Here is a 23,380-nt window from a genome sequence, read left to right on the forward strand (position 1 = left end):
AAGAAACAGGATTTGGAATAAAAAGATTTGGATCTGCTCCTCAACCAGCTATGTGACGGAGGACAAGGTATTTCTCCTTCCTGAGTTTCTTTCTTCGTAAAAGGAAGATACACAAGAAATGTATGTTATCATGTACGTTATCAAAACAAGATAACGGATTGCCCAGCACTAATGTCTTACTACCCAGTTGCCCTTGTCTATTTCCCAAAGCTCAGCACAGTGTTTGCCTGGGGGCGGGAGGAGTGTGCACACGGATTTGTTAAATAACTAGGCCATTGCATTGACTTCATTTGGTCTTCACATTTCCCCTCTGAGATAAGCTTTAATATCCCCATTTCAAAGATGAGAGAACTGAGGCTTGGAGTGAATAAAGGGCTTCATCCATTCATTCACTAGACACCTGAATGAGCGACTACCATGCATCAGACACTCAGATACTGGGCATCAGACACTCAGATACTGGGGATACAAAGATAAAAACCTCTGCCCCTCACAGTCCAGAGTGGCAGGCAGGCACTTAAAAATAAGCATAACTAGTATTTATTGGGTTCTTACTAAGTGCCAGTCACTATGGCAACTCTTCCTGTGTTTCAGTCAATCAGTCCTTCCCAAACCCTTCAGCTAGGGAACGTTCTTATGCCTGTTTCTCATGTATTCGTACATAAGGCATAGTGATTGCTTCAGGTTTCATAAGTAGCAAGAGGCAGAGCCAAGATTAATACCCAGTTGGTCTAGTCCCCACCTTAGCCACCAAGCTCCACCACCTCTGTCAACAAGGCAGCAGACAGGGCATCGACAGAGCCCCAGGGAGGGGCCTCTAACTCAGTCTGGGGTTCAGTGGGTGGCTGGAGGGGTTTCCTGAAGGACTGGGGGAATTAGCTAAGCCTCAGAGGTGCCTGAGGAAGGCAGGGCCATTCCAGGAGCGGGAAAGGTGAGGAGCCCCCGACGGAAGGTCTCACACAGCATCCCAGAGAGGGACGGGGGCTTAGGAGGAGGCTGCAGAAGCAGGCTGGGCCAGTCTAGAACGGAGAGTGCTCCATAGCCTAGAGGTCGCTGGAGGTTTGAAGGGTTCTAAGCAGAGGGGAGGCCTGGCTAGATTTTTAGAAACATCATGTGGGCAGCTGGGTAGAGGCGGATGGGAGGAAGAGAGACCCAGAGTAATACCAGGTGCGAGGTGGTGGTGGCCCAGACAAGGCCTGGGGCGGTGAGGAGGGGATAAGAGACGGGCAGAGGTTGGGTTTTCCGGATGATTGGGAGGGAGATTGTTGGGTAGAGGACAAAGAGCAATTTTGAAGGACACACAGTTTCGGCTTCTAATCCAGGAGAATGGGGGTGATGTCATGAGGTCAGTTTTGCATGCAGCCCAGGTCTTCTGGCCCCATTCGCGTGCCCTTTCGCCTCGTAACGTGGTCAGCAATGATGCCCGCAGACGTGCCCCCAAGTCACCGGGGAACGCGGCGGCCCCGCCTCGCCAACCAGCTCGGCGCCTTGAACCCCACCCCTCCGGGGTGGGCGGCGCCTGCAGGGCGCGACCTCCGGCGCCAGAGGGCGCTCGGGCACCTGCGAGCGCCCCTCTAGCCCAGCGCGTCTCGGTGGCCGTGAAAGGTGACGTGGACACGGAAGTGGTCGTCGTCGCGGCGGCACCGGTGGGAGCGGGGCGCGGGGATCAGAGAGCGGCCGGCGGGCAGACGGGCGGCGGGGGTTTTGCACCGGCGGCCGAGGACGCAGGCCTTGTCGGTTGGGTGCGAGACCACTGAGCCCAAGGCCGGCTTCTGGAGCATCTCCTGCCGGTCGCAGCCCGAGAGACGGGGCTGCTCAGCCGGCGTCACCATGACCAAGGCCGGTGGCAAGGGCGGGAATCTCCGCGACAAGCTGGACGGCAACGAGCTGGACCTGAGCCTTAGCGACCTGAATGAGGTCCCGGTCAAGGAGCTGGTCAGTACAGTCGCGGGCCCCGGCGTCCACCGAGCCTGCCCCTGGCGTGGGCCGCCCCCTTCCCCGCGCCCCCGTGGGGAGGTCCTGGAATCGGGTGGGGAGCGTGGGGCCGAGCCCCCCCCCCCCCCCGGGGAGGCCGCGTTGGGTCCCAGGGCTCTTCCGAGATGTACACGTGTCCCTTTGGCGCAGGTCCAGGAGATGGGGTTTGCGGGCGGGGGGCTGCTGGTCCGGCCTCTGGCTTTGCCCGGGTCAAGAGTAAATCTCCCCCTGCCCCATCGGGGGGTGGGGGTCGGGGTTCACGACGCCCAGCGCCGTGCCTGACCCCCGGGAGGCGCCTACGGAGTATTGGGAGAATGAATGAGCAAATGAATGAATGACGAGGTCTGAGAAGGAGGCCTCCAGGTGGACCGGGGTGTGGCCCGGAGCCAGGGTTTCGTAGGGAGCCGGCCTGCCCAGGTGGCCGCCCCAGCCCCGAGGCGTCCTTCCTTGAAGAAGCTGAGGCCTCCCTGCCTGGTTGGCAAGGTCTCTTGCCCACTGGGCTGAAACTGACCGGCATCCCCGCTGCCCGGGGGCCCACCCCTCCAACCCCCTACTCCCACCCTCCCACCCAGGAGAGGTCCGAGGCCCTTAGGAGATTACACCAACTGGTTGCCAGCGTGGAGTGAGTGAGATGGGGCATCCCTGTTCTTCCCACCTGGTGCCCCACCTGCGCCCTCCTCGCCGGCCTCACTTGGGATGACGTAGACTTTTGTCAGGGCCTTTGGCACTGGACCCAGCCTTTCCCCCGCCTTGGCTGTGTAGGGTGGAGGCTAGCACAGGACTCCCAGTTCATATGTCAGCTCCCCATTGCTTCATAGCCGAGTGCCCTTGGCAAGCTACTTCACTCCCCGCCCCCCCCCTTGATTTCCTCTTTTATAAAATGGTGATAATAGTTCCCGTCTCATAGAGGTTATGAGGATTCGGTACGGTTGTGATGTGAACTGTTTGGCAGGTAGCAGATGCTGAAACATGTAGGTATGATGGCTTTCTTCCCACTGTAAAATCTAAAACTTTTTTTAGGTGGTCAGACTTATTCTTGGGACTTTCTGACAACTGGAAAGTGTAGGTTGGCCCAGGGTCCTTTATCGGAGTATTTGGCTTCTTTCCCACCCCGGGAACATGGCCAGCCTTGTTTCCACCTGGCCCTAGGACTGCCGTGGGGAACCATGTACTCCAGGCATCTGGTCGGCGCAGCCTTGCCCCTAGGGAGAAAGAGGGTGGGTTTCGCTGAGCTCCTCCGGTCCTGAACACTAGGGAGAATGGAGATGGGGCCTGAGGGCCTTATTTTCACTCTGCTAGTCACCCGTTTCCTCGTTCATTCAGTCATGAACCAGCCAACATGTATATTGAGAGCCCAGAAGGCCTGAACTAGGGAATATGGAAATTGCAAAGCCATATTAGACACAGTCCCTTTGTTAAAACGAATAAGGAAGGGCGCTAGAGAAAATATTAGAAATGCTAAAGAGAATTCCTGAAGAATCTGTTTTCCTTTCTTGGACGTTCCATAGCCAAACCCCTATTTGCCTTCTTCCGTAGGTTTTGGTTGCTTGGCTCATTTTTCCTCTCCTATCCCTAGGAACATTATACTTTAGTGTTAATTTTTTTTTTAAAAGGCCTTTCCTGATCGTGGGAACTGGTAAATGCTTCCTTAGCAGATGTCACTGAATCATTTCATGTGTTGATTTGATGTTTGGTTCTCATTCCCTTTCCTAGGCTGCCCTTCCAAAGGCCACCATACTGGATCTGTCCTGCAATAAACTGACTACTCTCCCGGTAAGACCGGCAAGCACGCACAATTCCTTCTGGAGCCCTGATGCTTCATTTTCCTGTTTGGACAAGTTGTGTCATAGGCATAGTTGCAGGCTAGGCCTGCAGGCAGCCTTCAGCTAAATCTGAGTGTGTTGGGGGTGGAGTCATCTCAGTGGGAAGGAAAGCAAGGTAGGGGCCTTGTTCTTTAGAACAGTGGGAAAGTCAGGCCACAGAAAACTAAAGTCAACAACAGGATGCTGGCTGAGTCCCTTACTGGGCTCACCCTTTTTTCTGCCTGATATCATTACTTTATAAAATAGTTTATCTCACTGTTGCATAGAGGAGACTGGAGAACTTCTTAAATTGCTCTGCATTTCAGAGAGAAAGCTGCTTATAAACAGCTTCCTGGTGCAACAGTTAATGGGAACAGGAAAAAGCGTGGTCGTATGGGACTACTGTGTCATTATCCTTTCAGTCTTTAATTGCTTGAGATAAGCACATCCAATCTATGGTCAAATCCTTTTGATGTTTCTGTACCAATTCTCCTTTGCTGCACCTGTGTAGGCGCTGGACTCGCTCATCCCTCAGCCTCTCCTGGGTGATGGCTGCTTTCTCCTCTATAGCAGTGCTCCCTCGCAGTCCGGTCCAAGTGGGTTGTCATTGTTGCCTTTCCCATCCATTACCCTGGCCAAGTCCCTCTTGCCATTCTCTGGTATTTACTCATTCACTCAGGAATTGAGTCTCAGGAGTTGGCAGTTTCTTCACTGGGTCGTTAGTCCATTCCCCTCTTGGCATTCACCTGGACCTCACTCATTGTCTGTAGCATCATCCCACAGCTCATCAAGAACCATTTTTAATACTGAAAAGGCATCTGAGCTCCCACTTCTTCCAGGAAGTATTTTGTGCTGAATTAAAGAAGGGCAGAATTCCTTGCACCCTGACACCTGCTGTCCACTTTGTCGGATGGTCACTCAGCACTCCCACGTGTACTTTTCAATCAGTTGTCTTGCCTTCCTCTGCAGTGCAGATCCCCTGGCGTAGGTCCCTTGGCGTTTACAAGTCCCCAGAGAACACGAATAGTACCTTGAAGGCTTAATGATAAGAGGGATGTTTTGACATGAGCTGAAGAAGAGCCAGGATATGGGTAGGGTGTGCCTCAGCCAGTCATTTAAAGAACCTTCATAGGGCACCTGTGCTAGGTACTGTGCTAAGTGCTACAAAAATAAAAAGAATAACACTGGTATTCAAGAGGCACTTGATCTTAGGAAAATGGATGGTCTCACTATGTTTTGACAGCTCCTGTGAAAGGTGAACATAGGGTGGTGTGTGAGGACAGAATGTGTCTCCAGTCAGTCTAGTAGCAGTGTGGAGGACAGGTGCAGCGGTTCTCTACCTGTGGGTCGCGACCCCTTTGGCGGTGGAACGACCCTTTCACAGGGGTCGCCCAAGACCATCCTGCATATCAGATATTTACATTATGATTCATAACAGTAGCAAAATTACAGTTATGAAGTAGCAATGAAAATAATTTTATGGTTGGGGTCACAACATGAGGAACTGTATTTAAAGGGCCAGAAGGTTGAGAACCACTGGGTTAGAGGGAGAACTGAGGGTGAAGGGACCCACATTTATTTTGTGCCTACTTTGTGCTCAGCCCTTTTGCATACACTTCTCACTACTTAAGACCAGGAGTGATGCTCATTATGTCCAGTTTCATTCGAGATGGAATAGCTGGTGAAAAGCAGAGTCAGAGTTACACATACTAGTAGGGGCCTCTGAGCTGGGGCTCCTGGGCTGTTCACCAGTGTGTGAGCGCCAGGCTTAGGTGTTCTCTCTTCGGGTCCTAGTCGGATTTCTGCGGCCTCACACACCTGGTGAAGCTGGACCTGAGTAAGAACAAACTGCAGCAACTGCCAGCCGACTTCGGCCGTCTGGTCAACCTCCAGCACCTGGATCTCCTCAAAAACAGACTGGTCACCCTGCCTGTTAGCTTTGCTCAGCTCAAGGTAACAATTCATGAACCAATGCTTCATGGCCAGGGATGGCCAAGGGAGGCTCAGGGTCTCCTGGACCACAATTTTGAGAAAGGCTGACCGGAATAGGTGCTGCCTCATGGTGTTTCCTACAGCTGGGACACAGGAGCTCTCTCCCTACTCGTTTTGTTCCACTTGGAGGGACTCCGTGTGTGAACTCAGGCTTAGCCAGTCTCAATGCCCCATCTCTTTCTTTTTTTAATTTTTTTATTTTTGCCCCATCTCTTTAGAGCCTGAAGTGGCTGGACCTGAAGGATAACCCCCTGGATCCTGCCCTGGCCAAAGTGGCAGGGGATTGCCTGGATGAGAAGCAGTGTAAGCAGTGTGCCAACAAGGTAAGCACCCCCGCCCCCCCCCCCCCCCCCCCCCGCCACACACACACACACACACACTGGTGTCTCTTTCACAGACTCTCCTGGGACTCGCCTCTGCCTCCTCTTGTTTTCCCTTCCAGGGCACACGTAGCTGTGTGTTGATTAAAGTACTAAGGTCTCAATACGTTTGTCTACTATGAACCTGGCAAGCAATGGAATCTTTGTTTCTGTGTTTACTTTACAAGTAGTAGAACAATACTACTTTGGCTCTACTGCAGGCCTTCCATTCTTAAGGAACCCGGACCTCCCTGATCCAACATTTCACTGTCACTGTTGTTTGAATGGGGCCAGAGAGTTAGGGGCAGTGGCCTTTCTGAGTCACAGAAAGGAACTTTGATAATAAAGGTATTGTTTGTATTTGTGAGGTTTTTTTAAAAAAATATATTTCTTTATTGATTTCAGAGAGGAAGGAAGAGGGAGAGAGAGATAGAAACATCAATGATGAGAGAGAATCATTGATTGGCTGCCTCCTGCACACCCCTCACTGGGGATCGAGCCCACAACCCAGGCATATGCCCTTGGCCGGAATCAAACCTGGGACCCTTCAGTCCGTAGGCCAACGCTCTATCCACTGAGCCAAACAGGCTAGGGCTGTATTTGTGAGTTTATAGCTATAAACAGATGTATCCTTTGCAGACCTGGCATTTGATTTCAGTCGAGTCATGTGAAATAGCGAGGAAATAAAGGCAGCATGGAAGGCAAACATTGCCAATAACCTTGAAGACGCCTCACATGGCTCAGAACAGCACTACTCCCATCTCTCAAAAATCCCCACCTCTAGTCATTTTCCCCTCCTGCTTCAGAACGGATTGCTGCTACTTCCGCTGGGCACCAGATGACTTTGGGAACTATTATCACCATTTTGGCCGGGCACCAGATGACTTTGGCTTTTGCTTAGATGGTGAACAAAAAGGTCTTAACTTTAAAAGCAAGAATTAATATAAGTGAAATGATGTGTATGATGAGTCTTTATAGGAATCTCAAGAGTAATGGACTTTCTTATCATTAGCTCAGGGCTTCTTAGATAGTCCCATCATCTGTACCACCTATTGTTATAAGAAACCAACAGCAAAATTAAGGCAGCCAAGTAACCAAGGCGACAGTGTGCCCGTGGCTGATGACACTGCAGGTGATCAGTGAAGTCCCATTTTGAAAACGTGGTGCTTTAGGAGTGAGGGTTTCGAAGAACAGTAGTAGCTACCATTGACTACCCTCTCGGCACTACATGCTCGGCGGGAAGTCTGTGTTCATATCTCTGATGCTAGACACCCTCATTGTGCACAGGCCTTTCATTTGTCCATTTGGTCAACAAATAATACATTGAACCATATGAAACTGCTGATACGCTACAGGTTGTGACCTATAGAAACAGTTTTTATTGGGTGCGAAGGTCTTGAGGAGCACTCACACATATCTTGCAGACAAAGCCCCAGGTAGCACAGTGCACTGTGGATGTGGTAACGCCATCCTTCCGGCATGCCGCCCCTGAGCTGTCTCCTGCAGCACACCTTTGGGCATAGCTGGGAAGTGGCCTGGGTCGTCAGAATGAGGTCACTAGACTCCATGAGTTAGTTTAGATCTCACCTCGCGTGGGATAGCCATAGGAACTGATCAGCTTGGTACACAGTAAAGAATCTTTTAAGAATAATTTGTGCCCTAACCGGTTTGGCTCAGTGGATAGACCATCGGCCTGCGGACTGAAGGGTCCCAGGTTTGATTCTGGTCAAGGGCATGTACCTTGGTTGCAGGCACATCCCCCTGGGGGGTGTGCAGGCAGCAGCTGATCGATGTTTCTAACTCTCTATCCCTCTCCCTTCGTCTCTGTAAAAAAATCAATAAAATATATTATAAAAAAAAAAAGAATAATTTGTTAGTTCAACAGTGTTCATCAGTGCTTACTATATGCTGTGAACTGGGATAAGTAGACAAAATCTACCCTCTAAGGCAGTGGTTCTCAACCTTCCTAATGCCGCGACCCTTTAATACAGTTCCTCATGTTGTGGTGACCCCGTTTCATTGTTACAAATTCAACATAAAGCACAGTGATTAATCACAAAAACAATATGTAATTATATATGTGTTTTCCGATGGCCTTAGGCCACCCCTGTGAAAGGGTCGTTCGACCCCCAAAGGGGTCGCGACCCACCGGTTGAGAACCACTGCTCTAGGGAATGGATGGGGAATGTCTGGCCCACGGGCCATGTAAGCCTGAGAAATCATTTGGTCTGACCCTGCTAAGGCAGTAGATGTAAGTTAATTAAATGTTTGCCCAGATACAGGCTAATTTTCAAGTTGATCATTTTGTATGGTCTGTGAATGATATAAATATCCAAATGGCCCTTGGCAGAAAAAGGTTCCCCACCCCTGCTCTAGGGGCTTACAGCCTAGACTAGAAGAGTCCCTCCCATTTCTGAACTTGCTGAGTTTTCAGATAGATACAGGTTACTCCTGATATAAAGGTAAAGGGATGTCTCTTAAACCTCCTAGCTCTTTATTAGCCAGCTGTACACTCCCCAAAACCAACTGAATGGTTGATGCTTATTTAAAATTCAGAGTGACACAGGGACTGTCTCCTTCATGCTTTATACCTCCCTCCAGATCCTGTAACTCCTCGTTGAGAAGCCAATTTTTAGGAAGTTGATTCCCTTCAGAGAGAAGAGATTGGACTCCTGGGTTACACAGGATGGTTCCTTGTGGCTTCAAACCAGACCCTTGGAGGGAGCTGCTTTGGCAGGCCTGCCCCTGAGCCCTCTCATGATGGGCGTGTGTATGTCTGAAGTTCCCACGAAGTAAAACAATTGCATTTGAATACATGTCTTTCCTGTAGGGTGTCTAGTGCGGTAGTGAAATGCAGACCATTTGCTGTTGTAATTTACAATAGTTTAGGTTTTCCTCTCCTCATTCATGTGGTTAGAAAGATGAAGTAAAAAAGCAGCAGTATTTATTGAGCACACATAATGCCAGGGGCTATGTTAGGCAGCTAGTACAAGTTATGTAATTTAATCTTTGCAACAGGCCAGAGAAGTCTTACCTCTGTTTCCCAGATGAGAAAATCAGCTTAGAAAGGTTAGTCAAAGAAAGAGGGAGGGAGGGAGGGAGGGAGGGAGAGAGAGAGAGAGAGAGAGAGAGAGAGAGAGAGAGAGAGAGAAAGGGAGGAAGGAAGATTAAGTCACTTGCTAAGGTCACGCTGTTAGTAAGAGTCAGGATTGTATTGGGCTCCAAGCTTGTACTATGTCCCCTACATCCAAGGAATGTCAGCTGCTAAAAAAATAACAAGGCGTTTACCTCCTCCCCTAACCGTGCCCATCATGAGAATCTCTGTTTTTTAAATTAGAAGTCAGCCGTGACTGAGCTGAGAATTCGAGGGGCTCAGGCGCCAGTGCGTGGTGTGGTGTTAGGGCAGAATGGCTCCTTCCCTTTCTCCTGGAGCTCTCCTGCCTCTGCACCAGTGAGTGGGACAGGCTCTGGTCTGGGAACCCGGAAGACCTGCCCTCCCAGCTGTGCTGCTTCCAGCCCACGAGGTGTGGACAGATCGCCCAGAGTCTCAGTTTCCTTCCTTTTGAAATGGGAATCCTGTTACTCCTATACGCAGTCTGTCAGCTGTTCATCAAACATGCATTGAATGCCTATAATTAGCTAAGCTCTGTGCTCGCCTACGAACAGGACAATAGTCCCTACACTTAGGAACTCAGTCTTATAACTGAGTTAGATAAGAAAACTCCCCAGGACTGAGGAGAGGGGAACCTGAGGCAGCCAGAGGAGGGAGATCCGGAAAGCATCTTGGGGAACTGTCCCTGCTCATCACAGAATAGTCCATGCTCGTCACAGAGTTGCTGGGAGAATTATGAACTTGTGCACATCAGAGACTGTAAGTGGCAGGGGGTTTACAGATTCCAGTTGTCACCGAGTTCAGTGTTTTTTTCCTGACAGCTACAGTGAGCTGGGGCTCACAGACTCTTCTCCAGGGTTGGCACTGAGTTGGGACACATAGAGGGTTAGCTCCATTAGCTCTGCACTGCGTCGGGCTTGCGCTGATCTGGGATCCGGAGAAGAGCAGTCCTTTGAGACTTCCCCTGAGCAGAGTGGAGCTGTAGACCACTGCGCGGAGTCCCTGAGCGCCCTCTTCTGCCTTTGCAGGTTTTACAGCACATGAAGGTCGTGCAGGCGGATCAGGAGCGAGAGAGGCAGCGGCGGCAGGAAGTAGAACGCGGTAGGTGGCCATCCTCCTTCCAGTCATCTTCCGGGCCCTGATCCAGCCACTGGTTCTGCTTCAGACGCTGGATCCAGTGGAGGAGTCGTGCGGAGCAGTGGGGAACAGTGTGGGGGTAGACAGTATCATCTTTGTCTGACGAACCTCTTTCCAGCCTTGGTTTCTCCACTGAGCTCCAAAGTCACGTTCAACTGCTTGTCTGTCTGCCTGGAGGATTAATAGGCATCTCAGATTCAGCCTGGCTAAACAGGTCCTCGCCATGTTCCCCAGAAGAGGAAGTCAGCATCCCTGCAGTCCTTCTAGCCAGGAATAGAGAGCTGTCCTGATTCCTTTCTCCTGTTACTCCTACACCCAGTCCATCAGCACGTTTGTATGTGACTTTCCCCGCCTACAGGGCCAGCACCAGAATCAGGCCTCCATCCCGTGGACTGCCACAGTACCTCCTGACACAATGTCCGGGCTCCACGCGTGTGCCTTCTCTGCAAAGTCCTTCTCCACACAGCAGCCAGAGAAATCTTTTAAAACAAGTCAATTATGCTGCTGTTTGTTTAAAACCCTCTAATGGCTTCCAATTGAACTTAGAATGAAACTCAAACTCAGTAACATGGCCGTCAAGACCCGCCACAGCCCACGCCTGCTTGCTTCTCCAGCCTTGCCTGCCCCTCTCTCTCTCTCTCTCACACACACACACACAGGATACAGTTAACTTCAGCCACACAGGCTCCTGCTTTTGCTGGAACGCACCAGGTAGTCTCACCTCTGGGGCTTTGCTTGGCTTCCTTTTCCCTCAGAGCTTTCCACAGCCGGTTTCGTGTAATCCCTCATGTCTCTGCACAGATGTTGCCTTAGGTTAACCGTAACCCTTTCTGAACCACCCAAACTAGAACAGCATCCCACGTGTCACTCTGCCTCACGTCCTCTATCATTTACTCCATGGCACATCATTTCTTTTTTACTGTTTGCTCACTTGTTTATTGTTCGTCTCCTTCTCTCCAGCGTAGATGACTCAGGCACTAGAACCTGGCTGTATCTCGAGCACTTAGAACAAGGCCTGGCACCCAGGTGGTGTCGCCTGGCTGGCTGGCTCCTGTGGTACTGACTGCAGTCCCTGAGATCAGAGCTCTGAGTTACGACTGTCCCTTACACGTGCATGGCTACTGTAATGCGTGTTTACTCCGACCACTGCTGCTTCCACTGCTTCACGGCCCAGGCTCTCTGGAGGCTGAGTGTAGCGTGTTCTTGGCATTCCCAGTGCTCAGCTGGAACTGGGAGCCTGTTTGTTCAGAGAGGCAGTGGAAAGCTACAGTACTTATAGTGCTACTATTCAGCTACATGATGGTTCAAACAGGCCTTTAAGCCCTAAAAGGACATTTAGCCACCATCTGTGGCCTTCTGGCTTTGGAAAAATGTACTTGAGATGTCCAAATAACGAATTTGGCAGTGCATTTTTAGAACCCAATAATTTGTAAGTTGGGGACTGCATGTAAACATCTTTGAACTGTGAAGTAAATCAGAATAAGTCTAGACATTACGAACTATTCATCTCGCTGTTTCAGAAAAACATTTCCATCGTCTCTACCCCTGAACCTGAGTGCTCACTTTCTCTTCTTGCTTGTCCTTCCCAAGTCACATTCCTTCCCCAAGCGCGGGGAGACAGGACTCCCGTGGACTCAACACCTCCATTGTTGCTTCTGCTCAGAGCCGAGTTGTAGGAGGCTGTCGATCGCTGTGCTTTCTGAGTCGGTACCTGTTCTAGGGGAGCACCGGCCTCATCACCCATGCCTTATGCCCCTCTTGTCAGCTCACCCTGATCTCTTTGCAGCTTGTGGCTAGAAGCCCCCTCATGAGTCCATTCAGCAAACCCCGAGAGCCGTTTATTATCCTGCAGGGAGGGCAGAAAGGCAGCTGGCTCCTCTCATGTGTCCTCTGTGACCCTTGGCTAGGGGAAGGGCGGCGGAATCCATGCTTTTAATCGCTCGGGAAAGCACACGGGAAGGTGTGGGGAGGGAAGCCATTTGGGGATCTTTTCCTGTAGAGGCGGAGAAGAAGCGGGAGGCCAAGCAGCGAGCCAAGGAGGCTCAGGAGCGGGAGGTGCGCAAGCGGGAGAAGGCGGAAGAGAAGGAGCGCCGGAGGAAGGAGTACGATGCCCTCAAAGCATCCAAACGGGAGCCCGAGAAGAAACCCAAGAAGGAAACGAATCAGGCATCGAGTAAGTGTTCCCTCAGTAAGGCTCCGGCAGGGCAGTGGGGAGGCGCACGGATGCGTTCCGGCGTGGGTGAACTTGTACACTTGGTCAGGTCCAGTGACCCCTCGGGCCTGGGAGCACCTCGGAGGGTTTGCTTACGAGGCGTGGGGGATTCTCCTTGGCAACAAGCGTCGGGCCTGGCTGGCTTGTTTCCCCAGAGGCACATGTGGGGTTTTGGTCAGATGTAGCTGAGAGCATTACCAGGACAGGGAATTGCACTTTTTTGTAAGAGTTAGATTCTAAAAAATATATTTCTTTATTGATTTCAGAGAGGAAAGGAGAAGGAGAGAGATACAAACATCAATGATGAGAGAGAATCATTGATTGGCTGCCTCCTGCACACCCCCCACTGGGGATCGAGCCCACAACCCAGGCATGTGCCCTTGGCTGGGATCGAACCTGGGACCCTTCAGTCCACAGGCTGACGCTCTATCCACTGAGCCAAGCTGGCTAGGGCAAGAGTTAGATTCTAAAGTCACCAAGAAAGGTGAAGGATGCATGTGGTCACATGACTCTTAAGTCCCTCGCATCATCCGTGAAGTACACTGGGCGTGCTTTGTGAGCGTGGTGCCATCTCAGGAAAGCCAGCACTGCCTACGGCTTTCTTTCCGCGTTGGAACAAATTACTCTCTTTTTGCTTGAACACCACGGGAATCATTTGGTCCATGTTCAGGGAGCCATGTGGTATAAAAGACACATTAGCGTTTTGCCTGAGTGTGTCCAGTTGAATCTGTGTTGTTATGTGGCTCCTTGTACATGGGAAGGTTGTATACCCTCTGGGCCAAAGGGACCCCTGAGCAGGGGAGCTCTGGAGGGAGGCGGAGGCCCTGCTTTCCCTTGCTGGCCTTGAGCAAGTTGCCTGAACTCACCACCTTTTTGTTTCCTTGTGCAAAATGAGGATCCTGCTTCTTACAGGGCAGTGACAGGATAAAGTGAGAACATCATGACTTCTCACATGAGGTGCTCAGTCAGGCTCTTTTAAAGTTGCCGAGTAATCTCAAAACCATTTTTTCCTAATTATAAAGGTAATATATGTGTTCATTGCAGAAAATGTAGAAAAGTTCTCTCTTAATAGATCAGAAAATGGCAGTCACCTCTAATCCCTCATTCCCAGCAGTAATCAGTTTTTTTTATATGTATCTTATACAGGGTGGGACAAAATTAGGTTTATAGTTGTTCCAATGGAAAATAATACCGTAATTAATAAAAAATACAAAAATAAACGGTTTCATGTATTCACAACTATAAACTTATTTTTGCGCCACCCTGTATGATATTAACAATATTAATACATCTCAAGGTTCTGGCTGGATAGCTCAGTTGATTAGAGCATTGTCCTGATACACCAACGTTGTGGGTTCAATCCCAGATCAGGGCACATACAGAACCAATGAGTGCAGAAATAAGTGGAACAACAAATCGATGCTTCTCTAAAAATCAATAATTAAAAAAATAAAAGTCTTAAAAAGTGTTTCCCCAAGTGGGCAGCCCTCCATCCTTGCCTCCTGACAAGTCCCTCCCCTGATCCTGAGGGGCCTGGAGCATCACCATGTTTTCAAGGAGGACTTAGGACCCTGGGACTGTGTGCGCCATGTGAGACGTCCAGAATGAGTTCCAGTGTTGAATGTCTTCCCTTGAATCCAAGGAGAAGGCAGCTTATATTTCAGTCTGCACATAGCAAGTTTTTAAGAGCTCAGATGTTCTTAAAACAATATTCATGCCTAAGAGGGGTGTATGTGGATCTGCATGGAAGAGAACAGCATTGCATGGTGGAGAGTGTGGGTCTCCTCAAACTGACTGAACTTTTTTGTCTCCTGTGCCTTTGTCCCTCCAGAATCCAAGTCCGGCTCTCGGTCCCGGAAGCAGCCAGCCCGGAAGCACACCCGGTCCTGGGCGGTGCTGAAGCTGCTGCTGCTGCTGCTGCTGTGCGTGGCGGGCGGGCTGGTGGTGTGCCGGGTGACGGAGCTGCAGCAGCAGCCCCTCTGCACCAGCGTGAACACCATCTACGACAATGCAATCCGGGGTCTGCGCAGCCACCACATCCTCCAGTGGGTCCTGCAGACCGACCCCCAGCAATGAGCGTGTCCTCAACACCTGCTGCCTCTCAGCCCTGGGACTTGGATTCCTATGGAATTGGGTTCTGCTGGACACAACCTCTTTTTAGCGTCAGACCTACCTGCCGTCATTAAATGGCTGCTGATTGGTACTTGAGACCTCCTCTTTGTAGGACTTCTTTGTTCCCGAGTCAGGGTTCCCTGGTGGAATACGAAGTGGGAGTTAGGGAGAGGAAATAACCTCAGGCCTCTAGGAATAGGCTTGGGGGTGGGGAGAGGAACAACAGCCTTTTCTAGTTGTTATACGAACTGTAAAGGCAAGGCTCATTTCTCCTAAGTGGTCAGCCGTCACTACATTTACACTTTTGTGTGTCACAAACCCTTTCATTCCTCCCTGGGGACCCAGGGCAGATCAGGAGGCAGTGGGTTGTCATTGGGGATTAGGATACCATGCTCAGCAAATCGGAGGGGAGGGGCATACCTATTTTCTTAAGGGCCTCAGGCATTCAGACATTTTAATGACCATACCGTCTCAGGCTCAGAAGGGGACTTCTAGACTATGCAGTCCAATAGAACACTTGCAGATAAGGAACTTGAGGACTTCCGTGACTTGCTTTTGGTCTCCCAGCTATTTTGAGGGAACTGGACTCCCACTCTGATATTTCTTTCTTTTCCATAATTTTGCCTTCCTTATAATGTCCTGAGAGGCCAGAATGGAGTATCTCTCAGCCAGAGAGTGGAATCTTTCATGTAGACAGATTCATGACCCACAAGTAGAAATCTCATAGCCTTGAGGGTCTTGGGCAGCTCCTGTGGAGTCCTGCACCTACTTACGTGACTTCCAGAAAATGCCTCGATTTTAGAGCATTAACTTCCCCATTGCCAGTGAACAAGGCAGAGCCATGCAAAGCCTTCGCCTTCTGTGACAGCTGTTAGTGGGTGTGACTAGATACCTCAAAGGCAACCTGAACACTCCAGCGTCAGAGCCTGAGGTTTAGAATGGTTTGATTCCAGCCCTAGAACTTACCTGGGCAGCGAAGGGAATCCAGGAGCATCGAGGCATTTAAAGGGGGTCAGGAACGCTAATGACTGGTGCAATGAAGGGCAGGGCTGTCACTCTCGTTGGCCAGAGTGTTTTCTTGCTCAGTGGCCTCCTCTGCTTCATCTTTGACAACAGCTGCATGAAGGGATCAGGAATGGCCATGTCATGGTGCCTACTCACTGAAACTCCCGACTGCAAGTTCCTTGCCCCTCGCCGAGGACAGCAAGAAGGTGTTCAGGTTCAGAGATGAAGAGGACAGGCTCCAGCTTTTTAGGCTTAGTGGTCCACTGGATAGGTTTGCCAGTTGTGATTGTCCTGATCCTGAAAGAAATGACTTTTCTCCCCCAAGGATAGCTCTGCTGTATAGGCCCACCCCTTACTCTGGATCACTACACATTCCTTTAGTCTTCCTCCGAGCTCCAGAGCCACTGGTACAAATGCTTTATTGAAACTAAACACATAGTACATATAAGACGGAGAGAATACAGAAGTCGGCATAGTGATCAGACCCGTTCCCTGGCTGGTTGAGGCAGCCTCAGTGGGCCAACAGGGCTGGACTCCCAGCCTAGAAAGCCAACCCACCGAGGGCACTTCACTCATGATCTCAAGATTTGATGTTGAGGTTCTTTTGGATTTCTGCAACTATTAAATATGTGTCTGAATGGTCTGTCTGTGTTCCTTTTTATTTTGAGGGCTGGCTGGGGCAGGGGTGGCTCATGCATGGCACTTGGTTTTTGCCAGGAGAGGAACACTGAATGCTGGTGAAGATAAATGCAAATATCTCAGCCAGTTGACAGGGAGACTTTCACAATGGCACCCAGGATCTGTTGTGGGCCTGACCCAGGCTTGTGCTCCAGGCGACACCTCCCTCTCTTCATTGGTCATGTCCCGAGGCCGAAATCTCCAGCTTTTCATCCTGTCCCTTGGGACTAGCTTCAGTCTGCACTGTCTAAAGAGAGATCTGGATGCAACGCGGTCATCTGAAGGTAGATACGCCTGGACAGATCAGGTCCAACACGGCGGGAGGTAGATGTCACGCCTTCCCCACGGCGCACCTGTATGTCTGCAAGCAGATTCTGGCGTTCTTGCTCCGAAAAACACCGCCTATAAGCCTGAAGGTGGAAAATGATTTCTTAATACCACACCATTCACAGTCATCCCTCATCGAGGAACAAGGGTGTGGTGAGCTTGGGTTGGGGGATAAGAATTGTCCCCCCGCCCTAGGTCAATGTTAACTCGGATCTCAGCGGGCCTGCACTGTTAACCTACAAGGCAGTCTTGGGCCCTCACCAATGCTATCCGTGAAAACCATGTGGGAGTCCCACTAAGGCCACAGGGCACGGGGTGGGGGTGGGGGGGCGGAGGGTGGCCCCTGCAGCAGCATACCTGGACCAGGAGCTGTGGGGAGGGATAGGCGGCCACAACAGCGCTGGCCATTTCCAGGCTGACTCGGTTCAGCTGCTGAATCTGCCTCCGCCAGACCTGAGCAAGGCCCCTGCCAGCACGGTCCACCTTCGCCCCTCCAGCCCAGTCGCTCTCCAGGCAGAAGGAGAAATTAGTTTGATCTCGGAGTCTCCTGCAAACAGCAGGGATCAAGAGCTGTGAGTCACTGGTTACTTTCCTGAACCGGTCCCCTAACTGGGAACTAAAACTCCTCCCTCCAGTGGCCTTGGAAGAAGTGGGCATAAGGTTATATCTTGCTCACTTTGATCCCAAGCAACGCTAGTTACTGCTTCCCTTAAAAACAACATCTAGTCCTTTTCATTAAAAGAGGAGTTACCAGAAAAGTACCAGAATCTTTAGTTTATGTTGAGATTGGGTTGCACTGACTGGAGAGGCAGCGCACAGGGTCAAACACCTGGGACTGGGCCTCAGGCACTGCGCAGTCTAGTTCTGGTGGTTCTAACGAGCTAGGAGCTTGGCTAAGTCCGTCTCTTCAGGCCTCAGTTCCCTCAGGTAGAAAACGAGGGACTTGGATTAGATCTCTGCGGTCTCACTTAAATTCTGACTATGAACACTCCCTGAGCTAAGCAGGCTAAAACTTATTTTTACGAGAGGCTGTCACATTGTGACCCGACCTGCACTGAATCCTGGTAACTTTGCCCACTGGTGACCCTGGACCAACTGGCAGCACAGAACGCATCAGCTAAAGCAGAACGTCTGAAAGGGACTGGGCCTGAGGGCTCTTCCCCAGAATCCCCCTTGTGAGGTCAGCTCCTGCTTCAAGCTTGAGACAATGACTGACAGCGGAGTTCAGGGAAAGGGGCGTCTTTGGGTACCAGAGCGACTGTAAAGGACTGGACCCAGCAGTGGGCTGGGATTGGCCTGGGCACTTACTTGAAGGGCGCCTCGGCCACAGCCTTCGTGAACGAGCACGCGAAGTCGGCCAGCTCTTGCCAGCTCTGCACAACTCGGGCCTGGGCGTGTGTGTGTAGCTGCAGATCCACCAGTGCCTAAAACCCAAAGGCAGATGGACTGGAAGGGCGGCGAGACTAGTCCCAAGTTTTTCTTCCCTCCACGTTCCCTGAGGCTTCTCTCCTCCCTGTTCCCACCCCCTTGGCTCCTGTTTGGCCCATTCTCTCCTACTTAGTCCCAAGGCAGAGAAAACTGGCCAGCAGGCGTGTCACTCTTTCTCAATAGCAAATCGGGTTAGTAAAATGGGTGCCCGGCCCGACTCAGGCAAGAGGACGCTCTTACCGCCTCCATGTCTACCCTGGACACCACGGGCCCTGTGCTGGCCTCTGGTGGTCTCTGCTTCTTTCTCTTCTCCTTGGCCTGTTCTCCGTTTGCCACGCCCGGCTTCCTTCTCCTTGGAGGATTTGGAGCACTAAAGCGGGGGAGGAAATCAAAGAAGGAAGCAAGCACCTTCAGGCTGAGCTGAGGCAGAAGAGGTGCAAGAAGCCTGGACCAGCGCATCCCCCGGGGCTCAGCAGGAATGCTGTCTGGCAGAAGGATCTAGATTTGGGATGAACGACTTCACCCCTGCTGGCCCAAGAGCTGCCCCTTTCGATGTTAAGTCTTGACAAATCCAAACCTGAAGCATTTCTCCTGATCCACAATCACCAGTGACAGAGCCTTTCCCGCTGTCCTTGCCGTGATGTCTGCTACAAAGCTCCGGAGTGTTTCCTTCCCTTTCTCGGTGCTGCCTGGACCTCCCTGCACAAAGGGGCAGGACCTGCATTAGTGTCTGCTCCCTAGAGTCAGCCCTCTGTCCCCGCCCCGGCGCCCACCCCTCCGGCTGCCCACCTGCTTGAAGTTGTGGATCATGGACACAAACGCCTCTGCCGGGAGCAGCACCAGGACCATCGGCTCCTCCACCCAGGCCTCCTCTCCATCCTGCCAAAGCACCGGGACCCAGCGGAGGGAGGCAAATCAGCAGGTGCTCAGCACTGCGAGAGACCCAGGCCTTCTAGAGCAGCGGCTGCCAACCTTTCGGACCTCACGGACCACCAGTGAGCTGTGAACCACCAGTTGGCGACGGCTGTTCTAAAGGAACTCTCCCCCATCAGCCTAGCCCATTTTATGTTATTCGTTTTCTTCTGGAATGAAGTCATGGTAGCAAGAACCAATAACCATGATCCTGTCCCTCCCCAGTCCTCAATCAACTGTCCAGCATCTCAAGGCAATAGATTAGAAAGGAGCCCGGGCAGTGTGGCTCAGTGGTTGAGCACCATCCCATGCACCAAGAGCTCACTGGATGGATTCCGTCAGGGCACATGCCCAGATTGTGGGCTCGGTCCCCAGTAGGAGGTGTGCAGGAGGCAGCCAAGTGATGTTGATGTTTCTCTCTCATCCCTGTTTCTATCTCTTCCCCAATCCCTTCCACTCTCTAAAATCAATTTTTTTTTAAACTGTTACTTACACAGCTCCTCCACCAAAGACATAAAATTCAAGGGCAGGAAAGGGCTGCAAAGTGTGTAGTTTACGCCTTTTTTACACATCACATTCACTAGTTTCCAAAAGTGAATGGGCAACACAAAGGCTATCAATTTTTTTTTTTAAAAAAGAAAGGAACATTCACAAGTTGAAATGGGCTGAGAAAATTATGAGATCCAAGCAAGAGAGCAAAAATATAATGTTTCATCTACAGACTCTTGAAAATGCGGGGTGGACTATTTTGGATTCGCAGATAAGAGGAGTGGAAGGTACAGGAGGTATAGTAACCTGGGTGCCCAGGCCAGGAAGGAGCATGTACTGTGTGCCTACTATGTGCTTGGTGCTTGGTTACCTCATTTAGTCCCCACAACAAGGGTGGGGGGACTGAAAGGGACGTAACAGTATCCTCATTGTATACATGAAGCACAAAGTGATGAAATAATTTGCCCAGGGTCACAGCCATAAAGCCACAGGCTGCAATTCAAACCTAGCCCGCCTATTCTCAAAGCCCAGTCAGAGGGAATTAGGAATCCTGTGTAGATTAGCTTCCCTCTGCCCCGCAGATCACTCTCCTCCCTTCCCCACTCTCTCTGCCCAAGGAAGGTGATCTCTACAGACCACGTCACAAAGTCCACATGCCCTCTGGCTGGTGGCCCTGGAGGTTGGAGGGAGGGAGGGAGGGAAGGAGGGAAGGAGGGAGGAGAGGGAAGTCAGGGTATCTCTTTCCCTGGCCCCCTCCCAATAGGATCACCTAGCGTTTGCTACACTCCTCTACGGGAGGTCACGCTTCTTCCAAGGTGGTCTTCTCTACATTTCTCTCCTGGATTCTGGATTCCAATAAACACTTTCTCTCCTCATCCCTTCAGGCCTACGCATGATAACAGCTATGATAACCTGGTAGTACCCAACCAGGGCGATTTTCCTCAAAGAAACATTTGCAACATCTGGAGACATTTTCAATTGTCACAACTGGGGAAGGTGCTACTGGCATCTAGTGAGTAAATGGCAGGGATGCTGCTAAATATTCTGCAATGCAGGACAGCCCAGCACAGCAGCATGACCTGAAATGACAGCAGTACCTGAGGTGGAGAAACCCTGAATCAATACTGTTATCACCCTGAAGTACTGCATCGTCCTTTGCAGTTTCCTTGTACCTCACCCACGCCTTGGAAAGTAGTTCCTGTATTACCTAAGTTGAGTGTACCATCTGTTGTGTGTGTGTTTTTAATATTGATTTTTTTACAGAGAGGAAGGGAGAGGGAATAGAGAGTTAGAAACATCAATGAGAGAGAAACATCCATCAGCTGCCTCCTGCACACCCCCTACTGGGTATGTGCCCTTGACCAGAATCAAACCTGGGACCCTTGAGTCCGCAGGCCGACGCTCTATCCACTGAGCCAAACCGGTTAGGGCTGTACCATCTGTTTTCCCGCCGGGGCCTTGACTGATATGTATAAGACGGGGGAGGGAGAGGAAAGACATAGCAGAAACCCTACCGCAGCCGGCCCGGCCCTCCTCCTCCAGGCGATGCTGCGGGGCACGGCCTGCGCCTCAATCACACAGCAGCACTCCATGGACTGCAGTGCTCCGAGGAGCTGGCCACCGCCGTCCATCTGTAAAAGCACTGCAACAGACGGAAAGGGCTGTCAGTGGGCGGCCCAGGAAGCACAAAGCTCAGCACAGGGTGAAGACAGACGCTGGGAGGACCTGGATCCAGCGCCACAGCGATGTGCTTTAAGCACTCCTCTGGCCTCTGGGCTTTTGGTCTGTTAGCCAGTGCTGCCTTTTTTTCTCTCTGTGGTTGTCTCAGGGTGCTTTCCTTCCGGCTTGCTTGTCCCTGTGGGCCTCTCCTCTGGACCTTCTGACTGTGCTTGGTTCTCTTCTGAGGTGGGAGGGCCTCGGCATTTGTTTTGGTGACTGACGAGCTGACGCTCCGGGGAGGGCAGGTAGCTTGTGGGGCTGGAACCTGATGGCATGGAGTGTCTACCGTAGAGTCCTTGTTACTCGATGTACACCTTTCTGAGGTGTCTTGGAGGGAAGCATCACAGATCTTTGGAAAGGGCTGTTTTTTCCAGTCATGTGATGCTCCTCCATTATTCTGATGATCCAAAACGCTTTTAACTGGGGAGTTAGAATCCTCAGGGCTCAGCTGCTTGTGGGTCAAAAACTTACATGTCAGTCTCTCAGCCAGGGGAATAAGTTCCTCTTCATCCTCACTTCCACTGCTCAGCACCCTGACTGGCTGTGTTTGCGTGATGGGTTCAGCTGTGTCTGGGACGGGCGGTGGATCTTTCCGCCTTGGTGATGGAGGACAGGAGGCCTCAGAATCTGAGGTGTGAACCACTACGATCCTCTCCTCCCTCTGAGGCTGCCTCCTCTTTGTTGAACATGGTTCCTTCTTCAGAAAGGTAAATACTGGCAACTCCTCAGCATCACTGGAAGAGTCCAGGGAGAGCGATGACTTCTTTAGAGCCATTAATACGTGCCACCAAATGAATTCTCTAAAAGACAAAGAAAGATGAGACAGACAGTGGCAATCAATTCAGCCCACTAGGTGTGTTCTCTGGCCAAGCTTTATGGAGATAAATACGATATACAGAAACAGAGAAATAGGGTATGTCCCCAACACATTCAACCTGGAACTCAGAGAGCTACACCTTTAGTCTAACAGGAACCTTCTCAAATCCTTTCTGGGTCAAGGTGAGATATTAATGAAGTGGAGGTTTCTAATACAAAATGTTAAGGGGGCCATAACAAGATTCACACACCCCTCCCACATTGATCTTTACATTTGAAATGGAGATGACAAAAGTCATCCTTAAAAAAAAAGATATTAACATCATGAAATTCATCCTTTTATTTAAAGTGCATAGTTCAGTGGTTCTTTGTATATTCACAAAGGTTGTGAAACCATCATTACTATCTAATTCCAGAATGTTTTCATCACCCCCCAAAGAAACCCCATAGCCATGGAGCAGTCACTGTCTATTTCCTTCCCCCCAGCCCTTAGCAACCACAAATCTACTTTTTCCTGTTCTGGATATTTCCTATCAATGAAATCATACAATATGTGGTCTTTTGTGACCAGTTTCTTTCGCTTAGCATCCAAGGTTTATTTTTATTGTAACATGTTCCAGTACTTCATTGCTTTTTATGGCTGCATGATATTCCAATGTGTAGATATCCTTTCGTCACTTGGACATTTGGGTTGTTTCCATTTGGGGGCTATTATGAATAACGCCGCCATTGCACATGCATGGACAAGTGTTTATGTGGATGTGTTTTCAATTCTCTCGCTAGGTCTGCAGTTGCTGGGTCTGTGCAAGAGTCATTCTTTGAACAAATTTTTGTAACACTGGAGGTGTGAGCCGGGTAAACCTTGTAACCTTTCTGGGCCCCGCTTTCTTCTTCGTAAAACAGGACAACACCTACTTTTACAAGGTGGTGAGAAGTAAAAGAAACCATGCATCTTCCACAGCGCTTACGCCAGTACCTGGCACACAGCAGGAGCTCCGTAAAGTAAGCTCACGGCCTCGGGAGGGGCCTCATCCCAGCCCCTCGCAGAGCCTCCATAGACTCCTGCAGAATGAGGGGGTGGGGCGGGGGGCCCCAGAGCCCGCTCCTCTACCAGGCCGCTCCTCAGTTCATCCAGGACGCCCAGGCCCCCAAGCCCCTGGGGAGCAGCGCCCCGGAGGGAAGCCAGGCCCAGCCCAGCTCAGCCCACCGCGTCCGCACCCGCGTCCGCACCCGCACTGCGCGCACTAGCTCACCTGCAACTTCTCCCGCTTCTCTTTGAGTTGCCACGCCGGACCCGGAAGTAAAT

The 23,380-nt window shown here is 50.9% G+C and overlaps 2 protein-coding genes across 3 annotated transcripts; one reads left to right on the forward strand and one right to left on the reverse strand.

Annotated features, from left to right (window-relative positions):
- The first annotated feature begins 1,584 nt into the window (after positions 1-1,584).
- Positions 1,585-16,343, forward strand: LRRC59 (leucine rich repeat containing 59). 2 transcript variants are annotated; one of them, XR_013996946.1, is made up of 8 exons: positions 1,617-1,935; positions 3,688-3,747; positions 5,571-5,729; positions 5,987-6,091; positions 10,268-10,340; positions 12,376-12,549; positions 14,420-14,788; positions 15,817-16,343. XR_013996946.1 is itself a non-coding variant. In XM_081109138.1 (7 exons), the coding sequence occupies exons 1-7, from the start codon at positions 1,831-1,833 to the stop codon at positions 14,662-14,664; spliced, it is 921 nt and encodes a 306-aa protein (XP_080965264.1). In that variant the 5' UTR covers positions 1,585-1,830; the 3' UTR covers positions 14,665-16,343. The 2 variants fall into 2 exon arrangements, 1 of the variants encoding a protein (XP_080965264.1); XM_081109138.1 differs by having other exon boundaries at positions 1,585-1,935; positions 14,420-16,343.
- On the reverse strand, positions 16,105-23,364 carry EME1 (essential meiotic structure-specific endonuclease 1). Its single transcript, XM_081109139.1, has 9 exons — positions 23,328-23,364; positions 21,265-22,058; positions 21,054-21,181; positions 18,928-19,017; positions 18,716-18,837; positions 18,379-18,508; positions 18,019-18,134; positions 17,068-17,257; positions 16,105-16,793 (listed from the first exon to the last, which is right to left on the reverse strand). The coding sequence occupies exons 2-9, from the start codon at positions 22,031-22,033 to the stop codon at positions 16,617-16,619; spliced, it is 1,722 nt and encodes a 573-aa protein (XP_080965265.1). The 5' UTR covers positions 22,034-22,058; positions 23,328-23,364; the 3' UTR covers positions 16,105-16,616.
- Positions 23,365-23,380: the final 16 nt, after the last annotated feature.

This window comes from Myotis nattereri (assembly GCF_964212035.1).
Source record: "Myotis nattereri genome assembly, chromosome: 16".
Classification (NCBI taxonomy): Eukaryota; Metazoa; Chordata; class Mammalia; order Chiroptera; family Vespertilionidae; genus Myotis; species Myotis nattereri.

Coding starts and splice junctions, on each gene's coding strand:
- LRRC59 (XM_081109138.1), top strand. CDS start 1,831: ATGACCAAGGCCGGTGGCAAGGGCGGGAATCTCCGCGACAAGCTGGAC. Junction 1,936..3,687: donor AGGTCCCGGTCAAGGAGCTG/GTCAGTACAGTC, acceptor TCCCTTTCCTAG/GCTGCCCTTCCAAAGGCCAC. Junction 5,730..5,986: donor TTAGCTTTGCTCAGCTCAAG/GTAACAATTCAT, acceptor CCATCTCTTTAG/AGCCTGAAGTGGCTGGACCT.
- EME1 (XM_081109139.1), bottom strand. CDS start 22,033: ATGGCTCTAAAGAAGTCATCGCTCTCCCTGGACTCTTCCAGTGATGCT. Junction 19,018..21,053: donor GGAGGGCCGGGCCGGCTGCG/GTAGGGTTTCTG, acceptor GTGCTTTGGCAG/GATGGAGAGGAGGCCTGGGT. Junction 18,509..18,715: donor GATCAGGAGAAATGCTTCAG/GTTTGGATTTGT, acceptor CCCCCGCTTTAG/TGCTCCAAATCCTCCAAGGA.